Genomic DNA, 24,419 nt, shown 5'->3' with positions numbered 1-24,419 from the left:
AACTTTACAAAATCAGATTAGAAATAAAATTTATTTATTTTAACTTCTCCTAAATAAGATTAGAGAAGATGATACAAGCTCGTATCTAAACGTCTTTATATTCAAGATGATGTCGATCTACTCGACCTTTTTGGCTTCGCAATTTATTATCAAGCTACATTACAGATCCGTGCATAGTGTACCCAATCCTAAACAGATTTAGAAAACAAATCCCGAACAATCCAAACTCGCGAAAACTACAATTGAGTTAAAATTGCTTCATTAATGGTGTTAGACAAATATAATTTTCTCTAGTTTCCACGTCTGTGGAAGCCTGTATCACAAATTCGAATTTACTTTAATTAATCATTTTAAAAAAGAAGGTCGCGCGATTCACGTTGTTTTCACGGTATGAATAAGTACCAAATTTGTAAGCACAGATTTTTCAATGCAAAGTGCCTTTCATAAGAGTGAGGAGACTAACAGGGGTCTTATTTATAACGCAAAACGAATTTTATCACATGTGAAGTTAAACAGCGTTTTCAGAACAAAGGCGAAACCCAATAGTTTTAGGTACTTCTGTTTACATTTTTAGATGCTGAAACATATACATAAATCTCAACATTTTTCTTGAAAATGTCGAAAATGCATGGAGAAAATTCACAATTTGTAAACACTTCGAAAGCTTTCTAGTTTTACTTTAACAAAAACTAACTATAAACGCAAGCATTGACGTTGGTAACGTATTTTAAAACAACAAACGTAGGTTTTTATATCGCCACTGCGTTACCTTTGGCTCATACACAACGCGAAAAAACCCTTTTCAATGGGGCACCGATTCTATAAAGACCCGGTAGGGTTTATACATCGTTTTCAAAACAAAAGCGTAACAAGGTAACCCATGCTCAAATCCCGCTTTAATTTCTGACTCCGAACGTTATCAAGAAATATAATAAGATGACCTAATTAAACTTGGCGGCTGAAAAAACAACAACAAAAAATTAATTATACAACATAGAATGAAATGTCTTAGATTGAGGCTCAAGTCGGTTTATTTCGATCTTTTTAAGCTCAAATATGGTATCCTGTCATTATGCCTAGTACTTTAATTAATATACACCTTAAATTCTCTAATGTTTCAGCAGTCACATAGTACATAGTCTCTCTATAAATATTGTACCACACCAATGATTGATGCTATTAATTTGGACTTTAATAAATAGATCAGCGAGCAAAACAAAAAAGGAAAATACCCACTACGTAAATATTCCTGTTTAAGAGATGTTTCTATCGCTAGATAGTGATAAAGGGCTGTACGATAACGGCACACTTATCGCACCCTCAATGGAAGACCTGCGCGAACTTGGCGCGAAGGATGTAATCAAAATAAGGATTGTGTAGAAATTTTAATCTGTATCGTCACAACTTTCGGAGATATTGCCCAAAACCGATCCGGCGCGCCAAGTTCGCCCAAGTCAATTGTTGGTCCTTTGGGTAAAGACCCCGAAACCCAACTTCATTCTACCCTAAGTCTTATCTAAAAAAAATCGGACAAAAACAAGGCATGTCCCGAAAACACTACAAAACGAAGCAAATGTGCAGTTGGTAAAAATTTTACATTTTTGCAAGCTGTCCAACAAAATATGCTGTTATTATTGTTGGTAGTCCGCACAGGTGCGGTTGTAGTATCTTGTGCTTTAAAAATCCGTTCGATCTTTTAAAAAATGTTTTAAAGTTTATAGAACTTTTGAAATATATAACTAAGCTGACGATCAAGTTTAATGGTTTGAGAAATACGGTCACAAAAAGTGTAAAAAAACATATTTCGTTTTGGAACTATATTGGCATTCGGCATATTTTAGTTATACTCTCCATCAAACGATTTCTTGCCACCACAAATTTTGCCACGTAGCGCGGTCGTTTATTTCACACTGCTTCAAGCGCCAATATACAGAAGAAAAATTTTAACTGGGGAGGCAAGTAAAAATTACGAGCACCATACAAATAAAAACAGAAAAGGTCGCCTATATATACGTTGATATAAAAGCGTCGAAATGCAGTGCTGATAGAAAATGAATTGGACAGTGCCGGATTTGCTGTTTGTTTTTTGTTAGCGTCAAATGTATATCTTAATAGCTCCGCCATTTTTTAAGTAATTTAGTTTCTATCCAATTAGTTGAAAAACTAATCCAGGACGATAACTATAAACCTCGCGGTTATAAAATAAATCTTCGAAAAATCATAAATATATTTTACTCGAATTGATAACCAAAAAACAACTTCTTATTGAAATGCCCAAACGTTGTTTAGGGTCTTTTCGTCATTGCGTTGAAGAAATCGTGAATAAATAATCTTTCTAGAAAGCTGGCGTTTTGGCAACAAGGATGATAATACACTGACAAGCAGTTCATGATAGTCGAAGTAAAAAATAGGCATGAAACATGGTAATAAACTCAGTTGGGCACTGAATTGCCATACAAAAAAATGTTACTTTAACCCTTTAAAAAATTGCACCTAAAAATATTTTCCTATTTTTTACGTTACGGAGTTTAAACGAGTGAACATTCGGGAAACCATTCCAATTTATTGAGCTTTTAATTGTTTACTGGTAACTGTAGTTGTTGTTTAGTACGTGTCAGATCTTTAGGCACAGCTCAACTCTAAAGCACTTTGGTAATAAGAGTAACAATGCAACAGTGTGTAGGTAAAAAGGCCCCGAAAGGACCACGCTTTTTGTTTTAACCAAGCACTTTTAGCCTTTTGCTCAACCGGTGGAAATGTTTTACATGTAAACGCTTTAAAATAGCCGGATCCGGTATAAAGTGGCACAAAAAGCGCAGTTAAAAAAAATGAAAGCGGTTGCTTTTAAAGCGCCCGTGTATACTGGTAGGCCGCTTTTACTTTGGTCAAAAATCCACTGCACCAGCAAACGTGAAGGAATAAATCGATAATAATAGCACAATGCCGGTTATGCACCTTTAGAATGTCGGGTGTCGCGCCTTCAAAAAGGGTCGCAATTACAAAGAGAACATACAAAAACGACAAAACAAACAAAATGAAGTAAACATAGCACTTTCGTTGGTTGAAAGGATGACGTAAGTCGGTGTCACTCCACAGCGCCACCGGTGGTAACAAAAATATTGTTTTTACTACGATGGGAAAAAACAGCTTTCCCGTGTTCACCGCAGTTTAACAATAACAGTTCTTTTTTATAAAATTTGCGCGCTCACGGTTACAATGATAAACAGCAGATTTCGTTTAACCTGTTCCAGTGGTTCTCAAACTGCGCTTCCCGGCAAACCAACATGAGAGATTTTCAAGTGTTCTATAAATAACCTTTGCCCATAGCAAATAGGCATACAGGCAAGCAAGCGAGACTTAAAAGCACGTTGTCTATTAGATAACTAATAGTAATTTGCTTTCAACTTTTGCCTTAGGTTTGACTATGTCTTGAAGGAAGCGTGACACGATTTTTTCCTTAATTTTCAAAGTTCTCTTAGAGCTAAACAAGTTTGAGAACCACTGAACGAACTGCGCTTTAAACTCGAAATAAACAGAACACTTCGGTGACAGCAAAGCCCCGCAAAGGCTCGGCGCATTTCTTCTGCGACCAACGGCCTCAGACGGGACTTCCCCTATTCCGCATGACGTCATGAAGCTCTCATTGCGGCGAGGGCTGAAGGGGCGCGCAGGGGTTGGTCAGTGGTACGTTATTGGGGGCTGGGTGAAGAGCCCCACTCTGCTGCTGTTGCGCAGGGGGGTTGTAGTTGTCATACTGCTGAAGGCCGTTGGACGAATAAGCGGAAGGAACAGGGGCCAGGGGCGCCTGGTAATCGTAGGAGGTGTGTGGGGTCTGATAGGCCTGGGGCGCCATCTGATTGGGGTAGTAGGGTTGCGAGAGGGGGCCGATGTTGGGCAGGCGGTGGTAGGGTGACGGGTGATGTGAAATGCTCACCATAGGGTTGGAACTCTGAAGACTGGGGCCCAGCACGTTGGGGTGGGTGTCTGGCGAGCTGGCGTAGTGACTGTCGCCGTTGCGTTCAGCGGCATATACCCCGTTACTTGGCATAGCGCCTGGTTCTATCTTAACACTGCTGCTGTTGTACTCGGAGCTCATCTCAAATCCGTTCTCAACCTTCTCCGCTTTTCCTTTATCCTTCTTTTCGACTCCACTGTCCTCGTAGGTTGACGAATCCTCGTCGTCCGCTGAGCCGTTGTCGTCGTCTGAGGTTCCCTCTTTCTTGACCGGCCCCTTGCCCTGGTCGACCAGTTGTTCCGAGCCCTTGTCGCCCTCCTGGCCGTCTTGCTTCAGGCGCCGCCATTTGGCACGACGGTTCTGGAACCAGGTCTTTACCTGCGCAGAAAAAAAAATTTTCGTTTTGTTTTTTAAGAGTGGATAGGTAGAGTTTTATTGAGAAAAAACAGGTACATTCAATTTGTTGGCGGCAGGACTAAAGTCGGAGTCAGACTCGGAACTCGACGAAGTCGGATTGTTTTGCTGGAGTCAGACTCGGGACTCGATTAAGACAGAATAAGACTACCGAGTCCTGATTCCGACGTGCGCATGCGCAGTACCAAATTTCAAAACAGATAAGTCCGCAAACTGTTAATGGTAAATTGTAAGTTATATCTAAGTTATAAGTAAGGAACGGCACGAGGCTCACGACCGAACAGCAAATAATCAAAAAGTTTGAAGCCACTAATGTTGGCTCAATCGAGATTTGTTCTTTATGTCGCATTACACCACATTGCACGCTTTGCTACACCCAGAGCTCTTTTTCTCCAGTAGTTAGAGTTTTTTTTTTCAGTTGCACACGACGTATTTGCAAGCATGTGCCTGTGGATCTGTTATACGCCACCTTTCTTTTTTTACGTGATTTTTAACTGTCTTCATTTAAACTTTGGCCTGATGAAGCATGGTTGTACGAAAGCTTGTCGATCAAATAGAATTTGTCTTTATACAGTGCCACCTGATCAACATTTCTACCCTTTTTGTTATGGTTGTAAAGTGTAAATGTCATTGCAAATAGTGAAATTTGTAATATTCACTGCCTAAAAAAACAGTGTTACTTGGGAAAAATGTGAAGACCACCGTCATGTAAGTATGCGCAACTGATGTTTAAGGTACCTATACCAACACACACGCAGCAGCAAGCAGCAGCATGTATGCAAGCAAGCCGGGCGCCTTGCGAACTCGCCAGAGAAAAGCAAGAAAACAATCGGCGCACCGGAAGCGCTCGCGTGCCGGGCCGCGCCTGCCCTTTCCAGCACTTCCTGTTTTTCGCCAGTCGCGCTGCTGCCTCGACGCCTGTCATGTTAGGAGCGCGAGGCTCCTGGCACGCACCGGACGGCCCGCTTCCCCCCTTTACTCCCCCCACCGTTCATGCCAAAAGCAAACCTTGGGAGCCGCGCGCGGGAAAACAGGCGGGCAGTTGATTTTTTTGGGTCCTTTTTTCCCATGCCTTGGCACGTATGGGCCGTTTTTTACTCTCTCAGCTGCTGCTGTGAAGGCTCGTTTCCAATCTCGCACGGTAGAGCGCGCGACCAAATAAAGGCCCGCAGTGCCGCTGCTGAAAACGCCGCCGTGCCACCTCCCCTCCCTCCCCTACTTGCGTGTTCGTACCAAGCTGGCGCGGCGACGGCGGCGGTGGCGGCCTTCCTATGACCCGCCGACCGCGAGTTTTTTGCTGTGCGTTATTATGAGAACGCAGCGAAATTGCGACATGATTTTTTGCGACGCTTTTTAATCGTATTCTTGTTATAAAAAAAGTTAATACGCTTCTGTGCCCAACAACTATTAAAAAGGAAAAGTTAGGCCAGGACTCAAATTTACAATTTAAAGCATGCGAGTTATGCGTTTAAGTGACAAAGTCCAATATTCGCACTAATTAGAAGTTTTTTTAAAAAGTGGCAATTTTGCAGGAATTTCAATACTTCTGGCCTCAAACAAGGTTGCTCGATTCGATAGGGGTTTGCATATCTAAAAAAAGCTCACAAAACTTTTCACGCCCGCTCTGAGGAGTCACAAGCATACAAGGCGGCGACCCAGAAGAAAAGCGGTGAATAAGGCAAAACAAATGTTTTGCGAAAGCTCCAGGCGCACTGCATTTCCGGTCCGCCCTGACGTCATCGCGACGCTTCCGGAGAGCGCGCGAAACCCGACAGTGACGTAACAATCGCGTGCGGACGAAGGCGTGCGTCTTGGGTCGGCCCGGGGCCCGAGGTCCCAATATAGGCCAGACCTCATCCTGTTGTCGAGCGTGCTTGCTTTCCCGGGTAAGCCTTGAGAAACACTGCCTGTCCTGACTCTGTGCCAAGATCCGCCATTTTGTCAAGTTTTTTTTTTTTTTTTTTTTTTTTTTATTATTCTGTTTTTGCTGCGTCGCGTTTTGGTCGCAGCACTGTGCGAAAAAAGTCTGATTCAACCAGTGGCCCTTTTTCGCCGATCGGTTATTAATGGTCAACAGGGGCTGAAATTTAAAAGTTTATGGTTTGATTTTTAAAGTGAGAAGCTGGTATTGACAACGTAAAATGTGAAATTTAGAATTCTTCTGTTTAATTGCATACAAGTTTTGTTAGATTGCAAATAGGTCATAACAATATAATTTAAATAAATCGATAATTGACATACTAAGGTATTTTAATAGATAACGACACTAAAAGGTTTACTAACCCATGGTTTGAGTGTGACTAAGAGTTATCTAAAACAATTCACCGTTTTGAGTACCTTGCTCTGGTTGTAGGAAAAAAATATTTTCTGTTTTTAGTTGCCTATATATGTTTTATTACGCCACCTTGGAAAATCGCTATTTGAAGGCAGGGTCGCTTTTTAAGGGTCTGGTCGCTGATTAGAACTGATATTTGCTCGTTTTTCCGCCAGTATAAATTCCGCATGTTTCCTATAGATATCGAACGACGTAATGATCGGACACAGAGATGAAAAAATTCTCTCAAATATCTCAAAATGGGTCGTTTTTTTCTTGGGTTACTTATGTTAGTGTATCGCTACTGAACATCGTGTTACTAAAATCTTGCATTTGATAAAACACCACCAAGTTTGACACTTCTATTTAATTTAATTATCGTAAGTAATTTTGGTCTGTGAAAAACTCTAATAAGAAATGGGCTTTCTCGCGAAACACCAGATGTTTTCATTAAAAACAAAACACAGCGTAGGAGTTAAAAATATTTGTACCGCTATCGTTGGTCATTACAACGTCACTCAATTATAAATCTTATAAATCCCAGGTGAGCATGGATGTTTCGCGCCGTATAGGAAACTGACAATTTTTAATTTTGAAATAATTACGACATGTGTCAATAAGAGACCTTTCATAAATTCCAATCGACGATATAGGGCTGACATCAGTGGCAATTCATTCCCCACTCATCACAATTCAATCGGGTGCTTGAAAATTAATCAATTCATCACTTGTGTAACGCATCGCGATCTCGGCGTATATGTTTATCAGTTAAGAGACGAGGGGCAAATGTTGTTTAATCAATACCCACTCGATAGCCTAATAGAGTGGCAATATAAGGCAATCCATCCATTCGGGCTATTTCATCATATATACCTTGGTCGCCACGCAATACATGGCGATGCGCGAATTACCGCCCGAACGCTTGTTAAAATGCGATGGTTTCCGCACGCTGGCCTGTTTCACCCGCACTATACAGCCCCGAACAATATGCGATATACACGTCTATCTGAAGCAATGAATATCCCATACAGAGTGACTCATTATTGCCCGTCTATTCGCTTGCCTATTGCGCCATCGTGCCATATGTATAAGCTCCTGATGCGCGGTTTAATATTGCTCCTGGTCCGGACGCCAACGCGTTCTCTATACAACGGACGCTGGCCTCTTTTGCAATGCATAACGTAAACGGAAATTGTTTGTCTATATCGTGAAGTCATCACAGAGCCTGTTGGCACAATACAACGGTATTAATTATCTGTCGATTGCCTCGTTAAGTGCATTGTCTCTCATCATCTGTTGTGTGATGTCGCATACCTGCAAATTCCTTTATTTTCGGCTACCAGGAGTTCGCGATAGTCCTATTTGTTAGGTTAGTACTCGTTTTTGACGGAATGACATTACTTTTAAACGAAACACACCAGGCCATGTACCCCCTTCCCAACAACAATCACGGATACGCCTCTGGCCGGTATATTTTGTTAAACTTGCAGCAAAGAACAAAAACACCCAAAGAGGTAGGGCCGAATAATGTTAGGCCATTTTGTCTTGCTAAAGGGTACAACAGTTTGTTCTAAAAGGTACAATAGTTTGTTATCACTTATCATTTAAGTGATAAAATCGTTGCGCTGTTGAACTTTAAACGGTTTAACTGCAACTATATAGAATTGTTTTGTATACCATTTTACAGCAGCACATTGCACACAAGACTCTATACGAGGGCGTTTTGTGCAGGCCGCGAAAAAGCAAATGAAACGGCCCCGTGTTTCCCACTATTCAGAGATCGATGGTGTCAGTTATCTGCAGGAAATAGCCTGTCCCCGCTGCAATAGTCGCCCATCCACCAACCATATATTGCTGTCTTGTAAATTGATGGCGCGCTATATGTCATCCAGCATCAGAAGACGATTTCCTCGTTTTTTGTCTTCGAGGGCCTATCGTGTTTTTCGATTGCTGTCTCATCTATCGAATAACTGTGCGTTTCACGTCAGTTAGTATGCGCGTTGTTTCTGCGTAACTTTTAGTCTGTTTTGACGCAGCTTGCTTTATCCACAACTTATTTTAATTGATAGCATTCTTTTGCAAGCAGTAAAGGCGCTTTCTGTTACGATTTGTCGCTGGAAAAAAAAGCGTCCCTATATGATTTGTCACTGAAAAACCGACCCGTACGGGTTTAAAACAACGTTTTATGTGTTTTCGCTTTCGCCCTGGTACATTTTTTTAATCGTTCTAGCGACAGGTTTTAAATTTTACTTGTCGACGTTATACGGAATATAAATAATTACAGGCGTTTTCACCGATCACTATTGTCAACCTCGAACGATAACTCGTGTGAAAATCTGCCATAGGCCTACTACAAAACGGGCGATTGTTAGGCCCTTTTACCTTCAAATAAGAGTAATTGACGTACAGACCCAATCACAGATTTTAATATCATTTTTGACCAATCGTACAACTGAACGTGACTTCACAGAATGTCAAGTTTAATTAAATGAAAATTTCGCCTGGTTTTCCATAAGATGATGCACATGATTTTATAACAAGGGGTGGGGGCGCTTGAGTATAAAAAAAATCTTGGTGGTCCGGGTCAAAATAAAGATCTAAAATACACATAATATTGGGTGTGAATATATTTCAGAAAAAATTTAAAATATTATTTTGAAAAGCTAGTGACATTTCGGAAAAGTGAGGCTGCCTTACAAGTGTACTGTAATTTCATTCAATATTATGATTTAAAACAGTGGTTCTTAACGGGGGTGCCGCGGCATTCTAGGGTGCCTTTTTTATTTCAAATTTGCTTTATTGGTAAGCTTATTGATACAATTTTTTGTGTACGATAAATATGTCAAAAATTAAAAAGGTTTTTCAACCTTGTTGTTCAGTTAAAGTGCTGTTTGAATCTCGTTTATTGTAACGTTACAGTTAACGACTATACTCAGCAAAAATACGAGCATGGGTGCCTCGAATTTATAATAATTTCTAAAGGGTGCCGCAAGCCAAAAACGGTTGCGTAACACAGATCTAAAATCAAGATTTACCCTAAAATCGTTTTGTGGAAAATAGGCCGCGCGTCTGATTAAATAGCTTTCCGCTTTACCCGGGTCTGTTTTTCTAGGGGTTAACGAAGCCACCATACACCACGTCCCACAAAGCCAGCCCGTATAAATACCTACCACGAGGCTGCACACAAACATCGACCAGAAAATGCTCTCCACACACACACACACATACACACACACACACACACACACTTAGGCCAACCAACCGGCATGCAACACACATGCGCGCACAGTATATAGAGTACGTCTTGCGCGCCAAAGGGGAAGCGAGGCGTCACGTGACATCCTGTTCCTCTGGCAACAGGCGCCAATTTCTTCCAACAGCAGCGAGTCGTACCAGCTGTGAGCAAGTTTGGCGCCATGCATATTGCGCTAAGCCGCACAGCACATTTGCTATGCCTTTTGAATTACAGCTTTTATATGCGTTGTTATTGAATGTTTATACACAGGGCCAAAAGTAGGCTTACAGTTATAAAAACTAGGGTTGGGGTATATAAGTAAATTTCTTGTTTTGGGGTTCTTCTCATACACCTTGTTCTTTACAAGACCCCCCCCCCCCCCCCCAAAAAAAAAAAAAATCCATTCGTGTCAGGTCAGGTGAGCGTGGTGGCTATTTAATTCTACCTCTTCTTCCAAGCCAACGCTGTGGAATAACTGTAAGCCTACTTTTGGCCCAACCTGTATATAGGCAGCAATATACGTTAAGCTGTTTGACTCGCTTTTCGTGTCGGTTTTAAATGTGCGTCGAAGATACAAGTTGCTTTGTCTTTTAAAGCCCGTGTAAGACTAAAACGTGAGAAAAATTTACTTTCATGTTGGTTAGAAAATTCATCGTTTCAAATTTTGTGACTTTTTTGATGAACTCGACTGCTTTGCGTTCCACCAGTTTTTTTGAAGGCAATTTAAACAGCCGAAATCCCGTTTTCGTCCATGATTTAAAAAAATCAACGGCCTAATTTCACCAATGCTTGTCTATTTAGCAAAATAGCCCAAAGTAAATTGCTCCACTTGGCAAAAATTAAAATACTCGCCCCTACCCCGTTTAATCCCCTAAAAAATATAACTTGCTTCCCCATGGAACCTCCTTGCCCATTACAAAATTAATTACATAACTTGACTTATATCCAAACATTGATCCCTTACAAAACAATTCCCAGTCAACCATCACTCTATAGAAATATTCTTCCATATTTCGCGGGTTCAATATTTCGCGCGTCACCGTCAGCTCGCGTTCTCTGAAAGCGAGTCGAAAATATTTTCACATGCCCGAAAGTCCATTCATCAGTGTGACGAGCTGCGGCGCGGGTCCCCGGCTTCGAAGCCTGGGTAACCCGAACCCAATTAATCCGCCCACCGCTAATGACTGAAACACGAGCACTCGAGCAGTTTTCAGGCACTGGCTTAACATGTATCGAACGACCGACCGACGCTCGTATAGCCCGGAGCAATTTTAACGTATAACATTTCGTTTTTTTTACGTAAAATGGTTTGGCTTTATTGCCGTAAAACGATTTGGCTTTTCATACTACAACGTTTAGGCCTTTTGTACGTACAGCGTTTTTTTTTTTGACGTACAACGTTCAGACTTTTTTACGTACAGCGGTTTTTTGACGTACAACGTTAAGACTTTTTTACCTAAAGCGTTTACGTTTGGCGTTGGGCAGTTAACAAGCACAGGGAAACTTATTTCTTTAATTTTAAATTTTTTTTGATTTAGCTTATGCAAACTTTTTTTAACCGCTGGACAAAGAGACATTTTGGGTAAAATCGAAAAATGATTTGAACAATGAAAGTTGAAATAGAATTGTTGATGTTTTTACCTGATTTAACAAATTGTATACCCAAAAATATCTGTATGTGATGAAGTCTATAATAACGTGCAACTGAAATAAAAATACAAAACGTAGAAACCTATAGGTAACGAAATACGTTATAAATTGCAAATTAGGCCTGATGACCGCGTACAAAAAAAAAATAAAAATAAGTGGCGGTTGTTGGTAATTTTTTTTTTACAAACGTGTTATTAAAAAATTAGGCAGTGAGTTGCATATTTTAATCGTCGACCCCTAAATGCGTCACCTATAGTCTCATTGTGTCACTATATATTTTACACTTAACTGAAATCGTCTCTAAAGAAGATGAGTAAAAAACCTCACGCTGATATATTTGCCACAAAGGACGAGGAAAACTACATTTGTTAAATCAAACAGCAGGACAGTGCTGGTAATTAATTACTAGGATGGCCAGACTATCCTGCTGTAACTTATCTGTCGTGGTCGATATTCGTTAGCAAGAGGCAAAGTGATTTTAAATACCACACGTTCGGGGCAACATTGCCAAATCCCAAATAACAATAAAAAATCTTAGTTAAAAAATTACTGTTTGAAAAAATTAAGTCAAATATTGTGAAAATTAAAATTTCGCCAGAAATGAGTTGTATGGTTGTTAGTCTACGCCACCGAGCAAAAATTTACCTAAAAAACAAACCGTATTTGGTATATTACCACGTAATGCGGTAACTTGAGTGAAAAAAGCTACTCAAGTCATATACTTGGTTTAAAAACTACTTACGTCCATACTAATTTTTAGATTAAACAAACATAAGTTTAGGACAGGTCAACATTAGTGAGTTTTCTTTAGTAAATGAACATCATCAATCAAATATTATCGACCCAACCTCGTTAAGAACATGATATGTAACACGTTTGCAAATCTTTAAAGTCGATTATCTCCTAAGTTCTATTTCGTGACTTGAGTAGGGTTAAAACTCAGGTCTCCAATTGCTGAAGTTACAGCCAAAGTGCTAACCTGTCGTTCCGATAGCTGAAGCGACTTGGCCAACTTCCTTCGTTCGGGCGGCGACAGGTACTTCTGTCCGTCGAATTTTTTCTCCAGCTCGGCAGTTTGCTCGTTGGAGAAGCGAACCTGGCCACCCTTGCGCTTGTGCATGCTGCGGTGCACAAAAGAGCCCCAAAACATCGGTCTTCCAACTGGAAAAAAATAAATTTTGAGAACGGTTAAGCTTGCGTGAAGTTGCAATTGAAAAAGCTTTAATCGTTTGGATTCTATAGCAGTGTTATAACGACTTGGGCCAATTGAATTCAATTGAGTCATTGTTTTTAAAGGAGGTAACTTGACGGCAGCTTTTTAGGAAAACGACTTGAAATGTCCTTAAGTATATTTGATTTTGAATTTATCCGTTAAATTTGCGTTCTTTAGCAGTGTTATAAAGGCTTAGGTCCGTTTATTACACTCACGTAATTGCGTTTAGAAAAATTCATTAGAAATCCGCTCTTCACGAAAACGACTTAAAACAGCCTGTAATATTTTTGATGTTTGTTTTTGTCGGTTAATTCGGCTTATTCCGCTTAAAGTTGTGCACAACAAACGTGCTTGCCATATAGGGTTGATTCAGGAGTTTACAATGCAATAGCTTGCTCTAATCTACGGTTTTAAAACGGAATTTGTGAGGAAGATTAAGGAAAGTGCTCAACATCTTTACATTTACTGACAAATTATATTAGATGAGGCACACCCTTATTATTGATAGGCATCTTAAAGTAAATATTGTTAATTAGTTTTTTTACCTTTTTTATTTTAAATTTAATAGGATTCCTAATTATTTCAAGACAAAAGATGCCCGCCAGGTAAACAATTATGGCCACCGCTGCTCTAAATGGATTTAGTTTTATATTTTTTAAAGTTTACTGTTTTAAAAAACGAAGCTTATTTAGAAAAAGAACAATAAATGTTAAATAAAAATATTTTAAATGTTTATTTTCTGAAGACCTATTGTAAACCAATATACAAGAAAGGTTCGTTTTTGAATAAATTATCCTTCTTAGGCAGTTGTTTATCCAAGTACACTGCCCCAAAAATTTAAAGTGGAATAGCACAGAAGATTGTTTCAACGTTTGGTAAAGTAATAGTTTTTATCAATAACTTTGCGGTTCGTAATTCAAGGGTACCTTTCAAAAGGATTTATGATTATAACGCTTTTCGACTCATAATCATGCTTTATTATAATATGAACACATCAAATAAAACGTCGGAATGCCTAAAACTCATAAAATATCCTCCATGCTTTGACTCAGAAATCCTATCCGTAAATGATAAGCACGCTAAAAGAACAACTATTGTCTTAGGCTGATAAGCCTTTTTTGCGTACAAATCTTTGAGGCGCCAATACCTCGTAATATTTGGCGTAACGAGCGGCTATAAAGCGACGATTATGTTTGTCCACTTTTCGTAATTAGTCGCATCAACAAACAAGAGGCTTTGAATCGCAAGCTAGAGAGGGGGGGGGGGCTAGTCAGCGATGGGTCTTCGACGGGTTATTTTAACACGCAAAACATTTAATTCATTAGTCGTGAAATGAATACCCAAGCCTATAAAAAAGTTTAGGATTTTTGTTTTGAAAATACATGAAGAATATTTGAAGCCGTTACAAAATCTTGCTTGCTTAAGTTTGAGGTTTGATATTCATTCTACAACCAACTACAACTTTAAGAAAAGCGGTGAAATGCTTGATGTGCCTTTTTACCCCACTACAAACGAGATAACGAAATTTAAACGCAATTCCGTTTGCCTTATAGCGCTGTATTTCCTTAATAACTGTAAAGTGCAATTGAATTGTTGTCGGCTACATTTCCAAACTACATTTTCATGAAAATATAAACCGAACGACATTTTATTAAAGTTCGCTACAGTTTCAGTTGCAGAGTTATATACATTTATTTTCTTTAACGATAGTCATGTTAATAAAGTATACGACACAAAATTTCATATGCCCGCGATATTAATCCTTGCAAGGTTATGAAAAACTTTGTAGACTCCTGGTTTACGAGCAATGCGTGGTAATCGCGCGGTGTGTAGTGGACACCGCAAATTGACACACGCGTGAGTCGGGCGCCAATATTGTTTGTACCGAGTCTGCGACAGAAAACGCTCGTTGCTCACGCGATATACAGCGTTTTTAACCGTGAACCTAGAATCCAAACGCCGTCTGTGAGGCGTTTTTTTAATGTCTGATAAAATGAGTGACTTTAGTTAGAAACCTGTCTTTTACCCTAACTCAAAAAGAGGATAGTTGAAAAGTAAGGAAGCGTTTTTTAGGTTGCCACATATTCTGGCAAGTTTAGAGCACCAAAGGCGCCGATTTCTTATCGTCTGATCGACACTCAAGTGGAATAGCGTTCCCCCTATGTGCAAAAGTCTCCAAAATAAAAGTCTCCATTTATTTGCTTGATTTTATTTTTGCGCACAAATGTATGCGACCAGTCGGGCGTAAATTCAAAATCTATAGTGTGCATGCGCAAAACACAACACACAAACTTAATAATTTGATCTATTCTAATGCCCAGAATGTCCGTCATATGTGGTTTAGTGATTGCCTGTTATGCAATGAAAAGCATCACTCACGCAAGACGAATTTATTGGACGCAATATCAGAAGGCTATACGCATGTAAAAAAATGTCCGGTAAATTAACGGATTAATTGGTATAAACGCTGTAAATAAGGGTGGAATCAGCGGGCCTAATTAGTCTGCCGCTTTGGAAAGGCCTACACTTTTCTTTTTGTGTTATTTAAAAATGTAAGCCTACGCCATTTTGCAGCAGTAGAGCAAAAAATGGGCAAACATTTATGTGCAGACACCTAAATAGACCAAGGTGTGAACAAAAATGCTTATGAATGGCAAAAAAAGCTAACACGGACCCTTTTAAGTGGGGCTAACGATCGCTGTAAATTGGCCTGTTATTGATGCCAACTCCCAGTCGGTCCGATAAGGTGACGCCAATGAGACCGTGTCGAGAGATATGGATTGGGGCGCTGTACGGTGAGCAAACATTGTTTGGGGACGGCGCTCCGTCTTAGGGAAAATGTACGCATTTGCTCTCAGTTTGATTTGAAATCTATCCTATTGCTTTGTTGTGGTTAAAAAAGACCCGAAGTGGACTTAGTTAATAGACCCCGTATAACTTAACAGTGGTTTATAAACCGGGGTGCCGTGGCTCCCTGGGGTTCTATTTCTAACTTTAAACGGTGCAGAGAATATCATTTGAAAATCTTTAGGAATCTGATTTTTTCTCGATATTGGTAAGCTCTCTTTGCGTATACGATTCGAGTAGAATACCTAAGTAATTTTAAAATGACTTGTTCATCACACCAATACTCAACAACAAGTAACCTCAACGACGACGCCTTTTTAACCTTGCGTCGCTTTCCTACAGGAAATAATGATACCAAACTGTATTTTTGAACGCTTAATTTAATATATTCCTAGACTAACAAAAGTCTTGCAAGGCGAATTGTCATGAATTGGAGTCGTATATAGTTTGAGGCTATAATTGGTGACCCACAAATGTTGTGCGAAGGCGCTTGATTGCTGCCTAACGCACGTCGCGCGTTGGTAGAAATCCTTAGCAAATCCAATCGTGTATTGTTTACCAGCACTTAGTGTTTGTGTATTTGCGCAAACCGCTCAGCGGTAGAGCAGTATAACGACCGCAGATAGCTTGTTGATTGCTCGTATCTCGAACAAAACTCGTCAAACACTCCTAATTGCCTACAAATACGCCAAATCGGCGTTGTACGCATTCATATGTATTGTTAAGTGTTGGTAAACAAGTCGTTAAAAAGTTGTAAACATTTGACCTTGCGTACCACGTTTGTTTCCTTAACCTAATTTAGGACCCTGAAAATTTTGAAAACATAAGAACAAAAATTACCCCAGGGCACACATCAAAGAATGTGTTTAGGCTAATAAATTGTTGTAATTTTATTGGATGTTGAGAGTACGCTTTAAAACTTTTTCATAAACCACTAGGGGTCTGTGAATCCTGGTTTGAAAATCGCTGTCTTATATTTTATAAAGAAATACCAATTGGCGCATACCGTACTGATGCACGCCTAAAGCGTCGACTTTGTTCGAACTTCAACCGGTTGTTTTTTCGTCTCAAAATTTGCCCAGACCTCGTTAATTGCCTCGCGCCAAGCGGTGACACGCACGACGCTTTAAAAATGACGCAAACCGATTTGGGCCGAAGTTCGCCTACCGGGGGGTGGGGGGCACCAAATATGAGGGCATCGCGAATAGCCCGGTAGCCGCTGGCGCGTCGCCAAGACCAGGGACCCCGCAATACAGCCCCCAAAGGGGGCAGTGCAAACAATGGTTAACCCCACACCCCACAGATATTTAAGTTTGATCGCTAAAACTAAAAAATACCCAAAAATACTGTTTGTAACCGATTTTACGTCGCAATTTACAACAGAAGCGCAATAACAAAAAAACGATAATTATGTATTGGGCAATTACTTGCATGGTCCTTCGTCGCTACTGAAATCGGCTTTTAATGGCCGCCGAGCGAGAGCTAACCGTCGCAAAGACATGACAAATATTGACGCACGCTTGTCGAATGCCGCTTGATTGGGGCCCTCGACACAATGGCGACCTTTCATGGCTCGCTTATAAATCGCGCTTAGAACACCGATGTGTTGGGAGATAGCGGTGGCGAACCGCCACTGAGTGAATGAATTTCGACGTGTGATCAGCTGAGACGAGACTTAATTTTCGGGGTTCAGCGAGTTTTTTTTTTGTTTGGGATTTTAACAAATGCGCCTCGAAACTGTAGAACAATTTTTATTATCCGAAAATTTGGATTTCACAAAGAAAAACATTTTTTCGACATGTCCGCGTTGTTTTCGTTTCTCGCGGCATCATCCATTGAAGCAATACAAAAATTAAAAATCTCTAATTAAGGTGGAAAATATCAATTTAAGTACGAGGTGTGTATAGCTTGACCTAAAGAAAAATCAATACATAACCGAGTAATGCTAAGTTGGTCCGTGCTGAGTATTTTTGCACGCCAAAATTACACAACGACTTTAGAAACGCAGTCGAATATCCAATAATAAAATATTTACCTCAAATGCTGCCAAAAGGCACAGAAACCTAGATTATTTGACTTACTTTAACAGCTGTACCTATCGCCCAGTGTGTTTTGCTTTGCCGTCGCTTCATTATTTTAAATTTTTACATTAATAAATAAAATGTCGAAAAATCACAAAAAACAAATTATAATAGGATAGCTCTCATGCGACAATTTACTTTTGTGTATCCCCATATTTCTTTAGAGCCGAATATCGCTCGGAAGTTCGCACTGATGATAACTTCGCGAAAAAGCGTAACATATAGTTGGGGCACTTTCGGCATATTTATATTGATAGACGACATACCTTGAACCTAAAAGGTAGACGACATAGACGACATACCTTGAACCTACACGGTCACCATTGTACACTGCGAAGAGTAACTGCTCGCTAAAAAAACACGATTGTGTCTCCCAAAAATGTGGCCGCGTCAAACCCATTTTCCGCTCTCTGCTTTGTGGTCCATCGCCGTTAAGTATATAGAAGCTTATGCGACTATGCGCGTTACGCCAGCTGCGCGGTTTACGCAAAAGGTTTCCTACAGGTGAATGGAAGGTCACTTTAATCATTTTGCTATACTACGGTCAAGGCGTGTGGTTGTAGCCGAGCGTTCATTTTAAGCAGACTTATTTCAGGGGGTTTTTTCCGCTTTTTTAGTCAGGCACCTTTCACCATATTTTTTATCAAGGTTCTTTTTTACTAGAAACTTTTTACTTCACTCATTTTTTCAATGCATTTTACCTATTCATCCCGATTTTTTTTTTAACTTTCTGCTCTTTTTTAAGTTTTATATCACTATTTATCCATTTTTCCTACTTTTACGAACCGTGATTTTCAACCTTTTTACCTAACCATTTTAACCCTGTTTTACCAACCACCTACTAGTTCTTATTTGCCGAAATTGTTATTCACTTAGTTAAAGCTATGTATTTCGTTTGTTGTACCACCAACGTGGACAACAAACACTCACAAAGATGTAGTTGTTTTCTTTCTTTATAGTGCCGTTTATCCGCACGACGAACATTAGCAATGCTAAACCAAAGCCCATAATATAAATCGGATACGTTGGGTTTCCTAATGGCGCCGATTACACTTCGGATCAATAACTCTGAGCAAACAAGCCGTAAAAATTACATCATTGCACCCCGTAAAAATAACTTGGACGTGTTTGATTTTGGAAGTCGGGCCGAAACCTTGTGGCCGCCGTTTTACTGAAGGCAAGTAGTCTGTAGGTGCCGCGGGGTCTAGTCCGTGTTTATAAAGGCACAGTTTAGTATCTTGCGGTATGGTATAGTGTATCCCAGTTGCTGGATGGGTCACGCCTAACCATGATACTAACCGACACGATTCTGCTGCTTTAATGTTAAATAAACGTTCCGTATGAAACCTATAAACACTATATATTAACGGGTTAGGAACGAATCGGACAAAAATTCGCATGTTTTCGTTATTTTCTTTTGATATATGAAGCTTGCGTTTTTTGTGTACTTCGGGCGTTAGAATTACCCTTTTAAATGTATTGTTACTTGTGGTTCGTGGTTCGTCATAAAAGCACAAGATATTTAATAAACTTAAATGTAAAAATATGATTTGGGACCAACATCTAAAATTTAAAATGAGAGCCATGCTTATTACCGCAGAGCATTTCAACAAAACAGGGGAAATTCTTCATTTTTGTTTAAACAACTATATAAAGTTAAGGGATAAAGTTTTACTAATTTTTTTTCGTATTCTAAAAACATTTTAATAGAGTGTTTTATAGAGTAAAAACCGATATTGTATCACACAAATTGCCAGTCAGCTGCTAAACACCAGTCCGTGCTATTATAATATCCACGTTATGATTAATTTGTGTAATAGAACAATATTGACTGAAGCGCGGTTAGATTCGACTGAATCACGAATACCCCATAATCGGCCTATTAACAAAAGGGCAATACAAATATCCAACTGGCCGTATACAAGCACTCGACGACAGTTGACAAACTAAAATGTTTCACTTTATTATGAATTAATGGCGTATTAATTGATTGGTGCAATTCTCCTGCAGCAGCGTTACTCTTATATTGACTAAACAGATATGTATTTTTCGCGAAATAAAATCATTGTTAAATAGAGTTGTTGCTTTTTTAATGAGTTCTTTTAATGAAATAATAACCATTTCTGTTGCTCGTTATAGCATGCTTGACTACGGTGGAACAACAAGTCTAAACTAAATTTTTCAAAGCCAAAAGAAAAAAATTTCAAAGTTCAAATGTGAACAATAAACCTTGTACTACGTTTGATACCAGTGGATTTTTTTAATCCAAAACTCCATAATGCTTTATCTGAAAACAAAATCTCAAACGCAATATGCCTAAAGCGTTGGACCGTTGGTGCATCCAAAAAGTTAATAGCAATATTACTTTTTTTTATAAATATATTCTTTTCAAAATAAAAGCAACTGTTTTATATTATGAAATATTCTTAGATTAAGTTTAGTTGGTTAATTAGTTATAATCGATTTTTTTTTTTTTTTCCGAGAAACAATTACGAACAGGGGATGTGTAGTAACTGAAGTAAATTTTCATATCCCTCTATTCAGTAAGCCTCCTTAAATGAGCAAATTGAGCCAATTGAGCTACAGGATACTTTTCAGAAGTAGAAAGGGTCATAAAATATTTTGCGCTGTTACTGGAAAAGCGTTTTTCATTGACGCGAGGGGCTTAATAGAAATCGGAGTTAGCCAACGATTTCCTATCTCTGGGAAAAGCGTTTTCACTCACAATAACGCCAATACACGGGCCAATTCGATGGCAGTCAAGTGTCCAAAGAACAATTCCCGAGAAGGAATCGCTACAGTGGGCCAAAATAGATTGTGGCAATCAGGCTTTTATCAACAGAGAACGACATTGAGATAATTATCCCCGACACAAGTTTGGTCTTTTCCAGTTGGGTTTCGAAGGAAGTTAATGGGGGTTAATCATATAGAAAAACCGATGACTTTTTCACATAGAAAAAACGATCAGAAATTTTGCTTATATGTCGCTTTATTCGGCATTTTGATAGGGCAGTGATTCTTAAAGTTTTTTTGGTTTTGTGCATCCCTGCCACAAAAAGTTGCCATCACAAACGCCAAAACGATATAACCATATTATCCAACTAAAAGTATTATTTTGGACATAGTGCATTGTAACGTGCGGTTAAGGCGATAGGTTTTAAGGGGACAGAATGTAAACGTAATATCAACACTTGCAAATATGTTTCAGTTTGATTAATGCGAATTATTTTATTCGAGCTACATAAACAGCCCTGAGATCTTCCCATTTTTTTGACAAATACTGTTATTCGGCAAAGCTTCAACCAATAACTCAATTATTTTTTGGCTTATTGTATAGCCGAAGTCCTGCTTATTTTAACAGGGTCGGCGCTTACCGAAACGATTGATAACCCTTATTTGTCACATAGCCTAGCCAAATGGACCCTGGTACGCAGTTTAAGGGAGATGAAGGACAAGGCTGTAATGTGGTTCAGCAACCGCCTGGCCTTCCTGTAACACTATATCAGCAGCAGGCCAGACCCGCGCAACAGGAATTGGCTTTCGGCCTTCTCAGCTGGCGTGCAGGCAAAACCGGCAGCGAATTGTTTGTTACATATTTAAACGCACAACAAAAATTGTAGAAAGATTAAGAATTTTTTGGGATGTTTGAAAATTTAACTTCATGTGTGAACCCAAGAGTGTCGAATGTTTTGTTTTAGACTTTTTTTCGTTTGACCGATATTTAAAACGCAGTTTAGAATGGACAACATACCACTTTTGAAAAGCTGTAAAAAAACGATTAACCGCAAATATTTAGCCTGAGGTTTGGGCTAAAAAAATATGTCCCTTTAATTTTATTTGAAAAAGGACGTTTTCAAAGAGCAAAAGACCTTTGTCAAAATGGCCCAGTTCATTAAAACTGTAATTCAAAAACATTTAAAGTGACCTTAAAAGTATCTTTTTTTTCAAGTTTAATTTTTCATATTTTCGAGTTGAAATATTCAAGTTATATCATAGCTGTGCGCATTTGTTTTGTGAGCATTATTGTTTGTTCATATTTTTACTTACATTAACCTAGTCAAAATAACGAAAGCGAAGATGATTGGGAAGTCAAAACAAGTCTATATTGTGTAGTCTTTCGTCACGCCGCATAGACTTTCCTAAACGCGTAGGTCGCTTGTCGACTTTTTCGCCAAGGCTGCGTTTCGCGACCTTCAAGCGCGCAAGGTCAACGCGCCATTTTGTGAATGTCGTACGCGCTCCCGTCGCCAGCGAATCGCTTCGACGTCTACGCACGTTGCTTGAGTTTTTTCGCGTAAGTTTTAACGAATTCGAGTTTTGAAAATAGGGTTTCGCTTTGTAGAGCCCATTTACCGTGTCACAAAATACCAATTCCGTTGTAATATTTAAATTGCAAATGTTCACGTAACTATTACGCCAACTTTACCGTCTTTGTCGTAAACGAAATAAACGCGTTTTTTAGTTGTTTAGGAATTGTTTGTTAATTTTACAAAATAAAATTATATTTTTTTGATCGTTTTTCGTTTTTTTTTTAAATTTACAAATAAAATGTTACCCGTCGTTAAGCGGCCATCCTGTTGAGATATTTTTAACTTTGGTATATATGTAGCGTCAATCGTAGTTGCTAACATGCATAAGTAGGCTATATGCTGAAGATCTTTTTAAGAAACCGGTTATTTTAACAAGAAAAATTAAATTTTAAGAATAAATTTAAGAAATCGGTTCGGTGGATCAAAATTCCTTTAAATAAGCACTGCTCACGAAGATGACCATTGACTAGCGGTATTTTAAATCTAAAAGATCGCCAATGCGCTGTCTTTCGACCCAAAAGCCAACGTGCAGCCTGTGTGATGCAAAGGCCGGCTTATAACGCGGAAGTCGCCACGCTATATAAAATTGAATAGTGATGTGGTGGGCTGTAACGTTTGCTACCGATTCAAACCTGCCCAATACGACCGTTGCTCGTGTCAGTTTGGTTGGGTTTAAACGAGGCAACATTTCGGTGGCACATAATCTGTTCTTTAAGGTTTAGCCTTGTAAAAACGCTAGAAAAATTAGGAGACCACAAATATTCATTTGAGGAGGATGTAAACAGCTGATTCTCTCCTGCCACAATGACAGATGGATGCATATAATAAGAAGAAAGTGTTTAGGTCCCTTAATGTACAACTTAACCACTCACCTTTCGAAAACGCCGCTTGCCTGTCAAGAAACCACGTTGTGTAGTCGTGCCGCGGATAGGGGTACAGCGAGCCTCCATGGGGCCCGTGGGGCGGTGGCGGGGGTCCGGCGTATGGCCCGGGGCCGTACTGCATCGGTGGCGGGTTGTAGGGCGCCGGAATGCCGCCGGACGGCTCATAAATTCCTGATGTCCTTGGGTAGCCGGCTGGCGCCTGATAACCGCCGAGCGAATGGTGGTGGGGCGGCGGGACGGCCTGAATGGGCGTCGGGACGATTGGGCGGGTCGGCTGGCGCACTGAGTTAGGCGACGAGGGTGGTAGGAAAGCGTTGTGCATCTCGCCTCCGGTGGTATTGTGTGGCAAAACATAGGGTGAGCTTGTAGGCTGTAGCGCGTGCAACTGTTCGTCGCCGTTTGTATTAGACTGGCTTTGCTGTTGTAGGCAGTGTCCGTTATTGACTTGCAGCATGTCGGGCTGCATCATGGCCATGTGCATATTGGGCGATGCCGACTGGAGTAGGGTCATCCGGCCGCTCGGCTCCTCACCCATCCCGCTCCCTGGGGCCGTTTGGGCCTGTGCGCCCCCTGCCCCCACCCCTTCGGTCTCGTCGCTCACGTTGGACTGGGTCGATGGGCCCAGTATGTTGTCGATGTAGAAGGGCGTCGGCTGGTGGGTGACGTAGGGAGACGATGATGACGTCATGGTGGCGTTCCCTGCTGCTGCGACGGCGAAGTTGGCTTGTGGCGCGACAGGACTCTCGAATTGCATCATATTACAGGAAAGCGGCGCGCAGATGCTGCTCTCGATTTTGGCTCCTGGTATATATTTTTGTGTTTCGTTTCGTGCCTAGTGCGCCTACTTCTGTTGAAGTTAGGGGGGTCGTTAATTGTTTTTCAAATGCCCTGTTTTTTTAAAACATCGACACGCGAGACGTGAAATAATATATGCACATCACATAATGGACAGCATACCTTAATGGTGTGCCGTTCTAACGCGTAAGGGTGCTGCGATATAATTTCAATTTTTTTTTATTCCAATATTTGCTCTATTTGTAAGCTTCTTGATACAATTTTTTGTGCACGACTAAACTGTAAAGATTTTGAAATATTTCCCTACATTGTCAACATTTCATGTGTTCTATTTTAAGTATGTTTATTGTGACATAACAGTAGGTTTTGTTTTAATGATTAGTATTCAGTAGGCTAAAACCACTTGCCAAAAATGCTGGTAAGGGTGCCGCAAACTGTTCATATTTTCTGTAGGGCACCGTAAGCCGAAAAAGTTAAACCCACTGTCTTGAACGACGTTTCAGATAGTTCTTTTTTGAATAAAAATGGGGGTGACAGAAACAAATTTTTTTTGTTTTATTAAATGTTTTTTTTTGTTTTTCACAAATATATAGCATCTTTGGTAAAAATAAATATTTTCAACGAGTTGACTGAGCTTATACTCGCATCAATGTATCCACCTGCCAGCATGTACTACATGTGGTTAAACTATATTCAAAGTATACCTACGCCGCCATGATAG

General features: G+C 39.9%; 1 protein-coding gene across 1 annotated transcript; it reads right to left on the bottom strand.

Annotated features, from left to right (window-relative positions):
• Positions 1 to 1,884: 1,884 nt before the first annotated feature.
• LOC146157190 (uncharacterized) lies at positions 1,885 to 23,746 on the bottom strand. The gene is made up of 3 exons (XM_083387156.1): positions 22,892 to 23,746; positions 12,548 to 12,729; positions 1,885 to 4,333 (listed from the first exon to the last, which is right to left on the bottom strand). The coding sequence occupies exons 1-3, from the start codon at positions 23,658 to 23,660 to the stop codon at positions 3,641 to 3,643; spliced, it is 1,644 nt and encodes a 547-aa protein (XP_083243282.1). The 5' UTR covers positions 23,661 to 23,746; the 3' UTR covers positions 1,885 to 3,640.
• Positions 23,747 to 24,419: the final 673 nt, after the last annotated feature.

The sequence above is a fragment of the Ascidiella aspersa genome, chromosome 4 (genome assembly GCF_963924565.1).
Source record: "Ascidiella aspersa chromosome 4, kaAscAspe10.2, whole genome shotgun sequence".
NCBI lineage: Eukaryota > Metazoa > Chordata > Ascidiacea > Phlebobranchia > Ascidiidae > Ascidiella > Ascidiella aspersa.
Note: the sequence above shows the minus strand (reverse complement) of the source record. Positions and strands in the feature narration are given on the sequence as shown.